The following is a 16,266-nucleotide window of genomic DNA, read 5'->3' as shown; positions in this document are numbered from 1 at the left end:
TTTAAGCCCCTAGATCTAGCCAGGCTTGCTATCAGCCTTATCATCTGGAATTTGCCGTTGGATAAGCCAATAAATTTCCTTCTTTGTTTAGCTAGTTGTAATTGTGTTTCTTTCTCACTAGCTGTAATTAGTTTCCTGAATTTAAAACCTGAATTTAATACCTTACAAGTAAACAATGAGCACTGTGGAAAGATAGTTTAGTAAAATTGGTATCCAGAACTGATCTTGTCCCAATAATTTATGGTCTCTTAATGCTTGACAAAATACATAGACATAATTTATGGTGTGTGTTGGTTAAGTTCATGTGTCAGTTTGACTTGGTTATGGTGTCCAGTTGTATGGTCAAGCAATAACTGGCCTGACTGCTATTGTGAGGATAGTTTGTGGACTGAAATCATTAGCCAGTTGATTGCATCTATGGCTGATTACATCTGTGGCTGATTACAACAAAGGAGAATACCTTCAGTAATGAGAAGAGTCTCATCCAATAAGTTTAAGGCCTTAAAAGGAAAACTGATGATTTCCTGAATCAGGAAGAATTTCTATTTACTTTAGCTAGTCAGCTTCTTCTGAGAGAATTCATTGAAACCTTCATTGGAGTTCCCAACTTTTTGGCCTGCCCTACAGAATTCAGACTTGCCAATCTCCAAAGAGTCATTTGAGTCAATTCCTATAATAAATTTTATATATATATATATATATCCTCTCAGTTCTGTTTCCCTGGAGAATTCTAACTAATAATACATGGCGCTTCCAACTGATGTTCCTCTTAATTATAATTTGTAATATATTCCTATATGCCTGTCAATATTTGTTAATACCCAAAGGCTAGGTTCCAAAGAAGTCTCAAGTTAATTGCTAATGCTAAGGTATAATATGAATAATAATGTAGAGGCCTGAGCTTAATTATAAAAAGATCTAAAAAGTAAAGGAAACCTCCTTTCTCCATCAGCTACAGCCAATTCACTAGAACACCTCTGATAAGCATACAGGTTTCCAGACACTGGAACCAGTTACAAGCCGCTCTAATAAACCACATGAGAGAAAAAGGGAGAATTATATGTTGTTGTCCCTATGTGATAGATAAAGTCTAGGTAATCTAACATTTCTGTTTATTTGGCATGCTAATCCTTTAAAATATTAATGGAGGGGGACAAGCTTATTAGATAACATGAGTCAGAAAACTCTCAGGACAAACTTACAGGATCAAGGCTGCAGCTATTATAGTCTGTCTCTCTTGATAATATTCTTTCTGAACCCCTTCTTTCTCACCGCTACCCCTCAAATGTGGATGCTTATTGGGAGTATTGGGAAGAAGAAAGACATGGGAACATTACTATAATCTTGGAGCTTATTAAATCTTTGTGAAAAGTACTTTTCTTCCTGGATGTGGCCTTGATAACACCTTAATCTTCCTCATATTAGCATTTTGGTCGCCACTTGCCAATAAAATCTCTGAATATTCTGCCATGTTTTCAATATCCCTAGAACCCCCAATGAACCACAATTACTGAGGAGATAGGTCTTTGTGATCAAACAGCTATAGTGTGTAGTAAGATGTACAGATCCATTATAAGATCTCAGTAATTCCAAATAACTAGAGAAATGGTGATATGAATTCATGAAACTCATTCTAAGAAAAAAGGGAAAACTCTGGGATCACTTTTTTTTTCAGATGGTAAGTAGTATAATTTATTCATCTTAGAGTTGCAAAATACTCCTGTTGGTGGGAAGTGGACTTGGCCCAATGGACAGGGCAACTGCCTACCACATGGGAGGTCCACGGTTCAAACCCAGGCCTCCTTGACTCATTTGGAGCTGGCCCATGCCTGGTGCTGATGCATGCAAGGAGTGCCGTGCCACACAGGGGTGTCCCCCCATAGGGGAGCCCCACGCTCAAGGAGTGTGCCCCGTAAGGAGAGGCGCCCAGCACAAAACAAAATGCAGCCTGCCCAAGAATGGCACCGCACACACGGAGAGCTGACACAACAAGATGATGCAACAAAAACAAACACAGAAATCTGGTGCTGCTGATAAGGTTAGAAGCGGTCAGAGAAGAACACACAGTGAATGGACACAGAGAGCAGACAACTGGGGGGCGGGGCGGGGGGGGGAAGAGGGGAGATAAATAAATAAATAAATCTTAAAAAAAAGAAATACTCCTGTTGATGACTACAGACTTCAATTTAACTCAGAACATTTATACAGGTCTTCTGGTTAAGATCCTTATGATACGCTATATATTTTAATGTTAGACCAATTGTGAGCCTCCAGAATCAATTTTAAGGAACAGGTTTGATTTATTTGTAGTCAGCATATGTTTTAAATACTTTAAGCTTCTGAATGCTCTGAAATGTCTTGGAGAACTTAAACCATTTGCAGCTGAGTTTGTACTACTAACTAGCTACAATCAAGGAAGTAGAAAAGTAAATTTTCACTCATTTCTGAGGCTTCAAAAATCCTGAATTAAAATTAACAAAACAATTTTAAAAACAAATAGCATTTTTTTAAGAAGAAAAATTAAAATCTTGAATTAGTGGAATCTGAATTCCACTAAAGCTACTTGAGAATTTAACAGGTTTGAGTTACAAACAAGTATGCTCTGATCTTATTCTGATCACAAAATCGTAGCTGGGAAAGGGTCTCTTCTGCAAGCTTGGAGTTCAGGACAGACCCTCAGAAAGTGGGTAAGACTGTGGTTTGCAGCCACTTGGCTACCTGCTAACATGTTTGCATTTTAGGATCTCCATCCTCTCTGTGTTGCCTCATCAGCATGCCTGATTTAGTTTTATAGAGATGAATTGCAAGGAAAAACATCACCTAGACTTTATTTCAAATTGCCACGAGGACCAGTTCATCTTACCAATGCCTAAAAATTTCATGTTCATAATCTGCTGTTATGATATACAACTGGGAAAGGTTTAATGTTCTGTCAACAGCAATTGCCCTTTAGTATTTTTTAAGAAGGGCTAGTTTCCATTATCAGAAGCAAATAAGGAATGCCAGCATCCATATATAAGTCACAGTGGAATACTTAGCTGAGACAAATGAAAACCAACAGGTGGTTGTGTTTTTGCTTTTAATAGTTGGAAATAAAGTCATAATTCAAGGTCAAGGGAAATTCAAATGTGGTTTCACTGTATTGCTAATATTTTTGGACAGACCAGGAGACAATTTTCCAGTGTTAACCTTAGCTCTGTAGTACTTTTTTTTAAAACCAGAAACATCACCTAGTTGGTTTCCTTTCTTTCTTTCTTTTTTTTTTTTTAAAGATTTATTTTTATTTATTTAATTCCCCTCCCCTGGTTGTTTGTTTTCTGTGTCTATTTGCTGCGTCTTGTTTCTTTGTCCGCTTCTGTTGTCGTCAGCGGCACGGGAAGTGTGGGCGGCGCCATTCCTCGGCAGGCTGCTCCCTCCTTCGCGCTGGGCGGCTCTCCTTATGGGTGCACTCCTTGCGCGTGGGGCTCCCGTGCGCGGGGGACACCCCTGTGTGGCACGGCACTCCTTGCGCGCATCAGCACTGCGCATGGGCCAACTCCACCTGGGTCAAGGAGGCCTGGGGCTTGAACCGCGGGCCTCCCATGCGGTAGACGGACGCCCTAACCACTGGGCCAAAGTCCGTTTCCCTGTAGTACTTTTTTGCTGTTGTTTTGTTTTGCTAAAACAGAGACCAGAACCAGAAACCTGACATTTCATCTCACCTTCTCAAATGGTAATTAATCTTTAAATCAATAATTTAGGGGTTTTATCTTCAACCTGGAGTAGATTTTTTGTTCATTTTTTAAAAAAAATTTCATTAAAAATTTTCAAACAATTATTAACACTTTATATCCACCCAAGCAACAAGTCCCCCTTCCCTACTCTGCCATTCCTGGTAACCTCTAATCTACTTTGTCTCCACAAATGTGCTATTTCTAGATATTTCATATACGTGAAAACATACCTTAATTGTCCTTGGTAGTCTTTTCTTACTCTCATTTTTATACAATTAATCTCATCTCTCAACATGTATAAAAGTCTGCGGCAAGTGTACAATAGATCATTTAATGAATGAGTAAGCTTGGGCAGCAGATCAGCACACAGAATGCATCCAGGTTTTACTCTTCTCACAGATTTCTACATAGAATTACTTAAATAATGCTACTGACCATTTAGGGTTCCCAGATCAATAGATTGTAAGGCTTCCCCCCACTTGGATGTCTTCCAGGCCCCTATATCTAAAAAAAAAGAAAGTCTCTAATTAAACTCATCCCTCCCCCTTACCAAAACTGCTCTTACTCTACTCTTTTCTATCTTAGGAAATGGTAACAGCATCCATTTACTAGGCTGAACTATTAGAAAGCATCTTTTTGTAGGTTGTAAGTTGCTAAATAGTTGTTCAGGTCAGAAACCTAGGAGAAATCCTTATCACCTCACTCCCTTCAACTCTTACAACCAGCCAATAACAAGGGCCAATAAATTATACTTCTCAGGTGGGTCCTAAATCTATCTCTAAGGCAACCACCACAGCCCAAAGCATCATTAAATGGCCTCACTTGTTGCACTATCCATGCTGCAACCAACAGAGTCTGTCCTCTTCAAAACCCCAATGAGACCATCCCATTTCCCTGCTGAATCTTCCAAGGCCTACCCACTGCCCTTCAGACAAAGGTCAAACACCCCAACATGATCGGAAGAGTCTGCAATCTCTAGTCCCTGGCGGCCCCTTCAGTTTCACCTCACTCTCTATTTTCTAGTCACTGTGACCTTTTATTTCTTAAACATACTCCTTCCACCTCAGGGCCTTTGTACATGTTGCCGCATCTGCCTGGAAGCCTCTTCTCTCTCACAACCACCCAATTCTTTGTCCCCCAGTTACCCCTATTCCTCCTTCACTTGTGTCTCAGCTGAAATGCCACTGCCTCAATGAGAACCTTCTCTAACCTGTCCCAGATCATGTTGGGACCCCATGTTGTACCAGTGCACTAGACTGTGCCGATCACACTTGAACTACTCATTCAATGACTAGACGCATTGCTAGATTCAAGGTCCAAGAGGGCAAGACTCCAGCTGTCTTGTTCATTGCCATGTAGCCATCAAAAAGCCAGATCCTAGCATCTAATGGGCACTCAATAAATGTTTACGGAAGGCATGACTCTGTTTTCAAAGGTGCAATCCCTGCTCAATGATATTTCTCAGTTTTGATATAACTTAAGTGATTTTTCTATTTAGGATTCTTAAAAAGGAAACAAAAAACATTCCATTTAAAAACTCTGAAAGACTCAATCAGAACTCTGGGCCCTTTCAGAATTATCTTCTGGCATGGTTCCATCTGGTAGTAGTTATTGTTATAAGAGGAATAATAATAATTGCCACCAATATTTCTTGAGGGCCAATGTTGTGCCAAGCTGGTGGAGGAAAGTGAGTCTGAGAAAAGCTGGGGAATTTACTGAGCGTCACACAGTTGGCAAGTGGTGGAGCCATTGTCACAAAGATCCAAAACCTGCTTTGAATGCTCTTGGCTCCTCAGTCTTTTGGAAAGACAGCCTTTAGGACAGAGGGACTTCTCCCTACACACTGAAGACAAAGAGCATCACCTACAGAATTTAAGAGTGTCTCTAAACACATCCCAGCTAATTCACCATGTTTCTAAGAGCAATTCTCTTCCAAGCTGCATCCTATTAAAAACAGGTGTTCTTACCGGAAGAAAAAGTCTCTGGGCAGCACAAGGCTTGAATAATTTCTTCCATTCTTGAGGGTTTCCAACAGAAAATGTGATGGAGTAGATCCTATGCTCAAATTTCTTTGTGTATAAATCAGGCCACTGTCGTAACTGAAAAACATGGAAAGCAAGGAGAGGGCTGTTAGACCCCAAGAAATATGGAAAACATCTGCAGAGCTTTTGGATGGTCAAATGGAAATTATTCAGGCAACTTACATAGAAAATCTAACTTTATCACCATAATTAATGTTCACTGAATGAAAGAACATTTTCCCCTATCCAAATTGCTATAATTTTGAAAAATAATATTCCAAGTTGGCAGGGTGTTGGGAAACTGGCACATAAACACTGCAGAGTGCTGTATAAATTTGAACAAACTTCTAAGACAGCAATTTAGAAATCGGTAACCAAAAAAAAAACCCATAAGTAGAGGTACAAGGACACTCACCACAATGTAGTTTGTAATAACAAAAATGTGGGAACAAACTAAGTATGTAGTAATGAGGAATTGGGTAAATTAACTATGACAGAACTACAGTTAATGTGCAGGTCAGTAGCTCTCTATGTACTGAAATGGAAAAATGTTTATGATACATAGTTAGGTTTTTAAAAAATCAAAATGCAAAAGACATTTATAATATGGTTCTGTTTTATAAAGAAAAATGTATGCATACTTATATGAGGGGGAAATTTGGATGGATACAGCACCAAATTGTTAAAAATAAGTGTCTCTGGAGGGGATGGTGGTAGTTTCATTTTCTAAATTTATATTTCTGTATTCTTTAAAACATTTACAGTGGTTATCTTTTACTTTGCTTACATATATTACATTTATAACAAAGAACTTTAAATACCTACTCATTGCGACAATACAATTTATCATAAGGAAAAATTCTAAAAGTGCACAGAGAGTTGCTATAAGGTTGTTTATTGTGGTGTTGTTTGTAAAAACAAAAATTGGAAACAATCTAATTATGAGATGAATTAAATACACTCTAGGGTATACCTATAAATTAATAACAGATGCAGCCCGTAATGATGATGTTGATCCAGGGTGGGCAAACTATGATATGCAGGCCTAATCCAGTCTGCCACCTGTTTTTGTATAGCCCTCAGGCTAAGAATGGTTTTGGCATTTTTAAATGGTTGGAAATAATCAAAACAAGAATAATATTCCATGACACCTGACAATGATATGGAATTCAAATTTCAGTGTCTTTAAATAAAAGTTTTATAGGACACTGTCATGCCCATTTGTTTACATAGTGTCCATGGCTACGTTCAACCCAACAGCAGGGTTTCATAGTTGTAACATCCACCTTATGGCCCCCAAGTCCTAATGTAGCTACTATCTGGTAGCTACTATCTGGTCTTTTACAGAAAAAATCAGCAGATCCTTGCTTTGGCAGTAATTCAGAAATGTAAGTGCCAATGATATAAAAAGAGAATATAAAATATGATCCCATTTCTGATGTTGATATAAAAAAAAAGAAAAGAAAAGAAATACACAAAAATTGTCTGCCCTGGGCAATAGCATGATGGTTGATTCTTTTTATCATTTAAGATTTTCTGAAATTACTGTTTTTATTTACAATATGCATATATTGCTTATTTAATAATCACATTTAAAATTTGTAAAAATATGCCCATTGGGAACTTGAAGTTTGCAAGTCTGAGATGGATGCCTGGGAGAGAAATCTGAGTGAGAGAGCAGGAGGGACACAGTATTTGACAACTGATTCATGAAGTGAGCTGACCAAATCAGCTGTGGAAGGAGAACAGGGATTTCCTGTGGTCTCCCAGTTTCCTTGACTCCCTGACTTTTATCATCCTGTCTTCCAGAGGGGTTTAGCTACCTTTGCCAATCTGTGCCCTTTAAAGACTACTTACAGACTAGTCCATTTACATTTGTTACTATCTGTATATATGAATATATATCTACCACTTAATTTATTTCATAGGTCCCACTTTTTCTCTCCCCCTGCCCCTTCCTTTCTTGACTTATTTTAAATTGACTGAGATTTCTTTTTTTCCCACCCCACATTCTCTTTTCTTCTCTCAACCAATCGTTTTGGAAGATAAACAATCCAGTTTCTTTCATAACGCTAATCTTGGAAATTTTAGCATGCGTATAAAGTCAAAAGTTAATCAATAACTTGATCATATTCTTGAATTATATAAGATCCATAGACTGTTTACACCATACAATGCAATTGTGAGTATTTTAGCTTAGCCTGCTTTTTAAAAATTAGTCCTAAAACCCAATCTTTATTTAGCTTTACCATATGCTTATCATTTTCTTTACTCCCCATTTCATCGTGCCGTTTACATCTTCTTTCTGGGATCACTTTCTTTCACCTTGACATATAGCCTTTAAATTTTCCAGTGGCAGACTTGGCCCAGTGGTTAGGGCGTCCAGTTACCACATGGGAGGTCTGCGGTTCAAACCCCAGGCCTCCTTGACCCGTGTGGAGCTGGCCCATGTGCAGAGCTGATGTGCGCAAGGGGTGCCGTGCCACTCAGGGGGTGTCCTGGCATAGAAGAGCCCCACGCGCAAGGAGTGCGCCCCATAAGGAGAGCTGCCCAGCGTGAAAGAAAGTACAGCCTGCCCAGGAATGGTGCCGCCCACACAGAGAGCTGACACAACAAGATGACACAACAAGAAGAAACACAGATTCCCATGCCGCTGACAACAACAGAAGTGGACAAAGAAGACGACGCAGCAAATAGACACAGAGAACAGACAACTGGGGTGGGGGGTGGGGGGAGGGGGGAGGGGGGAGGAGAGAAATAAATAAATAAATCTTTTTTAAAAATTTATTAAAAATAAAATAAAATTTCCTTTAGCAATGGACTTCTGATGGTTACTCTCTCAGCTTTTGTTTTTTCAAAATTGACTTTATTACGCCTCCACCCTCAAAAGAGAGTTTCACTAGGTAAGCACTATTTGGGATGACAACAATTTTCTCTTGCATTTTGAAGTTACTTCGTTGTCTCCTGGCTTTTAGTGTTTCAGCTTAAAAGTTAACTGTCTTTCTAATTATTGCTTCCTTGAAAGTCATGTTCTTTTCTCTGATTGCTTTTAAGATTCTCTTTTTGTCTTTAATGTTCTTTTCTTCGCTGTGACTGGTCTAGCTACAGATTCCTTTCCATTTATCCTGTTTAGGATTCCCTAGGCTTCCTGTATCTGAAGACTGTGTCTTCCTTTATCTCTGGATCATTTTTGGTCATTATAACTTTTAATAGCTACTCCCTTCTAGATACTCTACTCCGTTCTTCTAGAAGTCTTCTTGATAAGACATTGCCTTTCTCGCTCTATCCTTTATGCCCCTATTTGGAATTGTCCATCTCTTTATTTCTCTGAGCCACATCCTATATATCTTTCAGTCCACCACTGGTTTTTTTTCAGTTCTGTCTTTCCCGATGATTAACACTTTTCACATAAGCTTATGGCTGGTCTCATGGTCTGTTATCATGACTTCCAGAGATGGCTGGGAAGTCTGACCCTCATTGTGACTTAGTCCTGCAGCTCTAAATTTCATGCAGAACTTGGATCTCAGCCTGGGGAAGCTGAAGTGATAAATGAGGCCTGAGTCTCTGAGTATTCTGTATTGCACACTGTTCTCTGTATGCTGTACAGCATGGCAAACTGCAGTCATATATATTTTTAAAGACAATGAAGATACCCTTTGTCTCAGATGAGGTGCTCCTCAGCACAATCCAGACCTGCCAACAAGCAGAAGTGCTCCAAATCCTGTATATAATACTGGGCTTGGAGGGGAACAGTTGAACTTCCAGAAAGCCTGATGTGACTCTCTCTTTCATGTTTATCACATGAAACCCTGTGTCTACCTGGGAGACCTTTTGGGGGAAAACAAAACTTCCACCTCTCTGTCAGGGTAGGGACTAGTGTGAAGCAAGCAAGATGCCTAGGCTGCAAAACTTAAGAAGGCACTTGCTCTCAGGTTTGTGCAATGCTGACCCCACACCTTGACTGCTTCTCTTATTTCCAGTCCAGCTCTCTTGTAATGGATAACATTGCTTATTTTTTCAGCTGTGTATCCTGATTGTGCCGACTTCCTTTTGTACCCTTTCAAATGTAAACTTTGATTTACTCAGGTGGTATCTGTGTCCAGTCCCTCACTTAATCAGAACTTAATACTGACTGGGGCCAATTTGTTGGGTGAACACTGTCTCATTAAATTTTTTTATCTTGTTGATTACATATTTTTAAGGATTGCCCTTGTTTTGGTTTGGTGTTTTCAAACCTGCCTAGTTCCTTTTGACTGTCTCTTGTTCTTTGGTCACACGTATATTTTCTCTCTTATTTTTATAAACACATTCTATCCGTATCTGATAAGCCCAATTATGTGAGGTTATGGTTCTTTCCACTGACTCTTCCTGGTGCTTGTTTCCTTAGGTGTCTGGTGATTTCTGATCATAAGCTTCTATTTACAAGAACTTTATCTGCGGGAATTCTTTGGTGTCTGGGTTGAGAGTTAGTGCCTTCAAATAGGATCTGAGTTTGCGTGGGGAAAGGGGAGGGAAGAGTGCTCAGGGGTACAATACGTATGTATGGGGGGGTGGGCAGAGTCTACTTTAAATTACAATTCTTGGCTTGCCTTTTTAAAAAAGGATCTCACACACACTTTAGCTTCAGGTCCCAAACCTGCTAGGTTCCCAAGGAAGAACAGACGTTTTTATTCCACTCAGAGGCAAGACATTGTTTCCTTTTCCCTGCCTCTGGGAGAAGTTCGGCTTTTTCGTTTGTTGTTCTGTTTTTAGTTCATCTTGTCCCTGAAGGTGTGGCCCTTCTTGGTCCCGGCTTTCTGAGGAGGGTTCTCCTTCCACCCTGTGGCTGCTGACGGCTTTGAGACCACTGCCCAGTGCCCACCAAAGCAATGACATTAGCCCCACTACCTTCCCAATGCCATCAAGTCTCACTTATCACCTGTTTTTCTATTTTGCCTCCTTCTTTCCCTCAGCATAATCCACCCTCCCCTTCTTGCAGGTTCATTAACTCTTTTACACCATTTTTAAAAATATTTTGAACATCTATAGATGTTACAGAACAGGGGAGTTTTGGTTTCTCTAATACATTACATTGACCTCATAAGGGTTTACTTGGCTCACAGTAACAGACTAGATACAATAAAATCATTAAAACAAGTTGCCTCAGTCAGGATAAACTAGTTTTGCTTTCTTTTGTTTTGTTTTTGAGGTACCGGGGGCTGGGGATTGAACCTGGACCCTCCTGTGTGGGAAGCAGGTGCTCAACTGCTTAAGCCATATCTGCTCCCCTAAACTAGATTTTGGCGAGATGACAAATAACCTGAAATCTCAAGAGCTGCACAGAAAATAAGTTTATTTCTTGCTCATGCTGCATATTCCAGTTGGTAAGGGGCTCTCTGCTCAGTCTTCTCAAGGGCCATACTGTTGGAGGTGCCATCTCAACTCATACATCAGTGGACACCAGATCAGGAGAAAGGAACACGGGAAATCACATACTAGATCTTAAAGCTTCCACCCACATATGATCAGTGATGCACATCCCCATTGCCTATATTTAAGCTGAAGCAAGTCACAGGACCACACCCAACTCCAGGAGTCAGGGACATGCCACTCAACCAGGGTGAAACCTCTAAAGACAAGAGGAGGAAAACGCTAAGGTAAGTCATGCAGGCAAAACAACAAGGGCCACAGAATGAAGGGGCAGGACCAACCCTTACCTTTACCAGAATCTTCCATATATGTCCCTAAAATTTCCTTGTTTTGCAGTAATGAGACTCCTAATACCCGATACCTCCAAAGTCTTCTTTACAGGGAATTAAAACCAGCCCTCCTGAGTCTTTCCTACCATCAGCCCTTGTTTTGTCCTGCAGAACAACACAGAAAAAAAATCTAATTCCAATTTTATATGTCTTTTCATACAGAAAACATGCCTTGTTATCAATCTTCTTTGGGCTAATTTTTCCTAAATCTAAAAGTTAAGAAAACCAACAAAAAACAGACATGGTCCCTATCTTCTAAAAGCATGCAATACTATTTAAAAGCAGTCCTGGGAAGTGAACTTGGCCCAGTGGTTAGGGCGTCCATCTACCACATGGGAGGTCCGCAGTTCAAACCCTGGGCCTCCTTGACCCGTGTGGAGCTGGCCCATGTGCAGTGCTGATGCGTGCAAGGAGTGCCCTGCCACGCAGGGGTGTCCCCGTGTAGGGGAGCCCCATGCGCAAGGAGTGTGCCCCATAAGGAGAGCCACCCTGTGCGAAAGAAAGTACAGCCTGCCCAGGAATGGCGCTGCACACATAGAGAGCTGACACAACAAGATGATGCAACAAAAAGAAACACAGATTCCTGTGCCGCTGACAACAACAGAAGCGGGCAAAGAAGAACACACAGCAAATAGACACAGAAAACAGACAACTGGGGCAGGAGGAGGGAAGGAGAGAGAAAGAAATAAAAATAAATAAATCTTTAAAAATATATATTTTTTAAAAGCAGTCCTGGGGAGCTGATGTGGCTCAGTGGTTGAGGGCCAGCTTCCCACATATGAGTCCCAGGTTCAATCCCCTGACCCCAGTACCTCAAAAAATAAAAAATAAAATAAATTTAAAAATGAAAATAAAAAAATAAAAGCAGTCCTTTTGTACTTTTTTTTTCTTGAAAAGAAACAATACTTCTTACCCTTTTTAAATAATAATCAGGATTCTAGGTTATAAGCAATAAAACCAATTCAGGCTTTTAAGGCAAAAAGACATTTAATAAGAGCATTGGGTGGCTGAGACCTTTGGGAGGGCTAGAGAACCAGACCCAAAGGCTACATTTGCAAGTTGGTACCATGACCCAGCTTGAGCCATACCCAAGCAGCATTTATCTCTGATCCTTAGGTTAACCAAAACCTACAACAGGGAAGTGGCTGTGGCTCAACCAGATGAGCTCCTGTCTACCATATGGGAGGCCCTCGGTTTGCATCCCAGGGCCTCCTTGTGAAGGCAGGCTTGCCCACATGCCATGGAGAGCCGCCCAGCCTGCAGGTGCTATGGAGAGCTGACTCAGCAAGGTAATGCAACAAAAAGAAGGGAAACAAGAGAGAACACAGAAGACCCTGCAGCAAAATGGACACAGAGAGCAGACAACAAGCAAGCTGCAAGGGGGTGGGGAAATAAAATAAATAATAATGATTCCAGGCTGTCAGGAGATGCTAAGAAATTGACCAGCTGGCATTTCAGCTTCTATGTTTGGAGATAGTAAAAATAAATAAAATTTTGAAATATCAAATTCCACAACGTAGATGGGAAATACCACCAGACATATTGTACTTAAGTAACTTTAAAAAAAATTTATTTAAATATAGAAGAACTCATCCATATGATAGCTTCCAGAGGAATCATGGTGGCAATTGGCATGTTTTTGTTTTTATCCTGAGGTAAAAATTTGTGGTCTTGAGCCTCCCAGAAAGTTAGTACAAAAAACCTGCATACACCCATGATGCATCAGCACTGGAATGAACTGCCTTGAGAAGGGTGTCATAACTTGCCCCTCACACCAGCATCTCCCTGTGGTTTGGCAGAAACCACCTGCTGCCTCTCTATTACTTTAAACCTAACCAAGTGCCCTATATACAGCAGATGTTCCAAAGAATCTTTGTGGAGTGAAAGAATAAATACATTATCTGATTTAACCTTACAATCACACTTTTCAATGAGCAAGGGAAGTACCTATATCCCCTAATGCAGATGACAAAACTGAGGCTAAGAGTTCTGTGACCCACATAAGGACCAATATTTTAAGCCAAAATTGGCACTATTATCCCTGCAAGAAAAAGAAAGGTGATACCATATGTCCTGCCTTGCTGATAACATTCAGTTATAACTTACTTGGGTAGTTGAGCTTCATGGGTCTCACAAAGACTTGAGGAAATAAGCACCAAATGGGTAAAGTCATTAGAGCAATTCCAAGCATGGCACCACTTCAATTTTCCCACATGATTTACCTTCTAATTTATCTTGTTCTAGTTATTATGATTCAGAACAAATTATTCCCAAACTTAGCAGTATAAAACAACCATCTATTATCATCACAGATTCCATGGATTAGGAACTTGCACATGACAGCTTGACTCTGCTTCGTGATGTCTGCATCCTCAGTTGGAAGACTTTAAGGCTAAGGGCTTAAAGGTCTGGCGATTGAGGCCAGCTATTGGCTGGGGACCTCAACTCCTTCTGTATGGGCTTCTCCATGTGATCTCTCTGTTAGGCTACTTTAGGCTCCCTCACAACATGGTGGCTGGGTTCCAGGGGCAAGCATCTCAAGAAAGAGCCAGGAAGAATCTGTATCCTTTTCATCATCTAGCCTAGGATTGCATTATTTCTGCCACATTCTATTTTACATACACACATACACACATATATACATATATGTATACATGTATTATTATCTACTGTTTTATATCAAATTTCCCTAAAACTTAGTAACTTAAAACAACATTCATTATTTCATAAAGGTTTTACAAATCAGGAATCTGGGAGCAGTTTATCTGGGTTGCTCAAGCTCAGGGTCTCTCACAAGGTTACAGTCATCAGGCTTGGTGGGGTAGGAGGATCTTCTTCCAAACTCACTCAGAGGGGTGTTGGCAAGAGGCCTCAGTTCCTTGCCACATGGGCCTCTCCAAAGAGCTGCTCTGATGTGGTAGTTGGTTTTATCCAGAACAGGTGATCCAAGAGAGCAAGAGAGTATGACCAAGATGGAAAGTACAGTATCTTTAATGCCAGATCTCAGAAGTGACATACCACCACTTCTGCCATATGCCAGTGGTCACAGAGACCAGCCCTGGTGCAGTGTGGGAGAAGAATACACAAGGATGCGAATATCAGGAGGTGGGGACCACTAAGGCCTCTTTGGAAAATACAATCTGCCACACGTATATAGAGACATACACATCTTCCTTTCCTTGCTTTTTTTTCAAGTCCAAGTCTGTATCTTGTTCTGCTTCACCCCCACATCCCAGCTTCTAGGACACAGAGGGTGCTCCATAAATAATTGTTAGATGAATATTATGCAAATAATTACTAGTATATACCCATAGCTAGTTTTTTAGATTCCTTTAGTTTGCTAAAACAAATATCACCCAGTGGGTTGTTAATGGCTTAACTATAGGACTTTTTGGCTCATGGTTTCAGAGGCTAGAAGGCATGCTTCTTCCTGGGGTTGTCGTCTTCTCATTGGCTGGTAATCTTTGGGGTTCCTTGGTTCTTCTATCATGGTGATATCTTCTCCTTTCTCCTCTGGTTCCACTGACTTCCTGTTTCTTGCTCTTCTTGAGGCTTTCTCTCTCTATGGCCTTCTCTATAATGCCTCTTACTAGAGGATTAAGGACCCATCCTGATTCAGTTGGGCCACACCTTAACTGAAGTCACCTCATCAGAATGTCCTATTTACAATGGGTTCCCATACACAGGAATGGATTAAGAATGGGTTTCTCTGGGATACACAACTCCAAGCCACCACACGGGTTTTCCCTTCACACACATGGAGCCCAGCACTTCTCAGCCTCCTTGCAGTTAGGTGGGTCTTGTGACTGCTCTGGCCATTGAAATGTGAGCAGAAAAGACCTGTGTCACTGTCAAGCTGAGGGAGCAAAAAGCAGAGTCATGATTCTTTAGTCCTTCTCCTTCCTGTTGAGGCATCTGAGGAACTATAGCTGACAAATGTTCCAGCAGGTGCAGCTATAGGCATGAATAGTCTCTGTGAACTGAGGTCCCACAGTGACTGTGTGGAAGAAAGTCCTGCCAACTGTGTGAGACACACAGCAGGAGGGCGGACTGTCTCCGAGTTTTGTGAAAGCAACTGGCTTCACCCATCCAGATTACCGATAAATCATGTTCTTTATCAATCCTACCAGCCCCAAGCTGCAGATGAGGAAACTCATGCTCAGAAAGGCCGCAGATCTTGCTCAAGATCATGAAGAAAGTAAATAGTGGAGGTGAGTTTTGAATTTGAGTTTTCTGCCTAGTAGTTCAGGACGTAGGATGGTACAGTTGTAAAGTCTATGGAGGTGCGAGTCAGTACACCAAATTGACACCCTGATGAGGAAATTACTAAAATTCTCTAAGCCTCAATTATCTCAGTATGTAAAATGGCGACAAACTGTTAACTTTCTTCAAATGGTTGTTGTAAGGATTAAATGAGATCAAATAATAAATCAGAAGCCCTCAATAAATGCTATATTTTATATGTTGTTGTTATTTCTCTTATACCACAACCTCAGAGAGTTATTTCTCTTAAACTCACAGCTCAGCTATGACTGTTTCTGCTTTTTTCCCTTTCCCCCTCCCCTGACTCAGATCCTTGTAAACAAGGCCTTTTTCAAATCACTTTCAAAATTATGTATTTCCCTGGCTTCTCTAGGTGATGTCAAGGTGATTTTTTTCCTTAGAAAACATCACATGTTTTCTAGCTTTCTATTATGAACTTTTTTCTGCCAACGTGCTTTCTCAGAATTTCTTATTAGTACAGCTAGCCTGGTAGCAGGAGGTAGTACCATCAACTCAAGTGGGTAAATACAA

At 40.5% G+C, this 16,266-nt stretch overlaps 1 protein-coding gene across 1 annotated transcript in view; it reads right to left on the bottom strand.

Annotated features, from left to right (window-relative positions):
- Window positions 1-16,266, bottom strand: part of GXYLT2 (glucoside xylosyltransferase 2) — a 109,356-nt gene that overhangs the window by 68,301 nt on the left and 24,789 nt on the right. Inside the window, exon 3 of the mRNA XM_004456218.5 lies at window positions 5,681-5,812. Coding sequence (XP_004456275.1) covers window positions 5,681-5,812 — 132 coding nt within the window. The remainder of the gene's footprint in view (window positions 1-5,680; window positions 5,813-16,266) is intronic.

Source organism: Dasypus novemcinctus, chromosome 26, assembly GCF_030445035.2.
Source record: "Dasypus novemcinctus isolate mDasNov1 chromosome 26, mDasNov1.1.hap2, whole genome shotgun sequence".
NCBI classification, from domain to species: Eukaryota; Metazoa; Chordata; class Mammalia; order Cingulata; family Dasypodidae; genus Dasypus; species Dasypus novemcinctus.
Note: the sequence above shows the minus strand (reverse complement) of the source record. Positions and strands in the feature narration are given on the sequence as shown.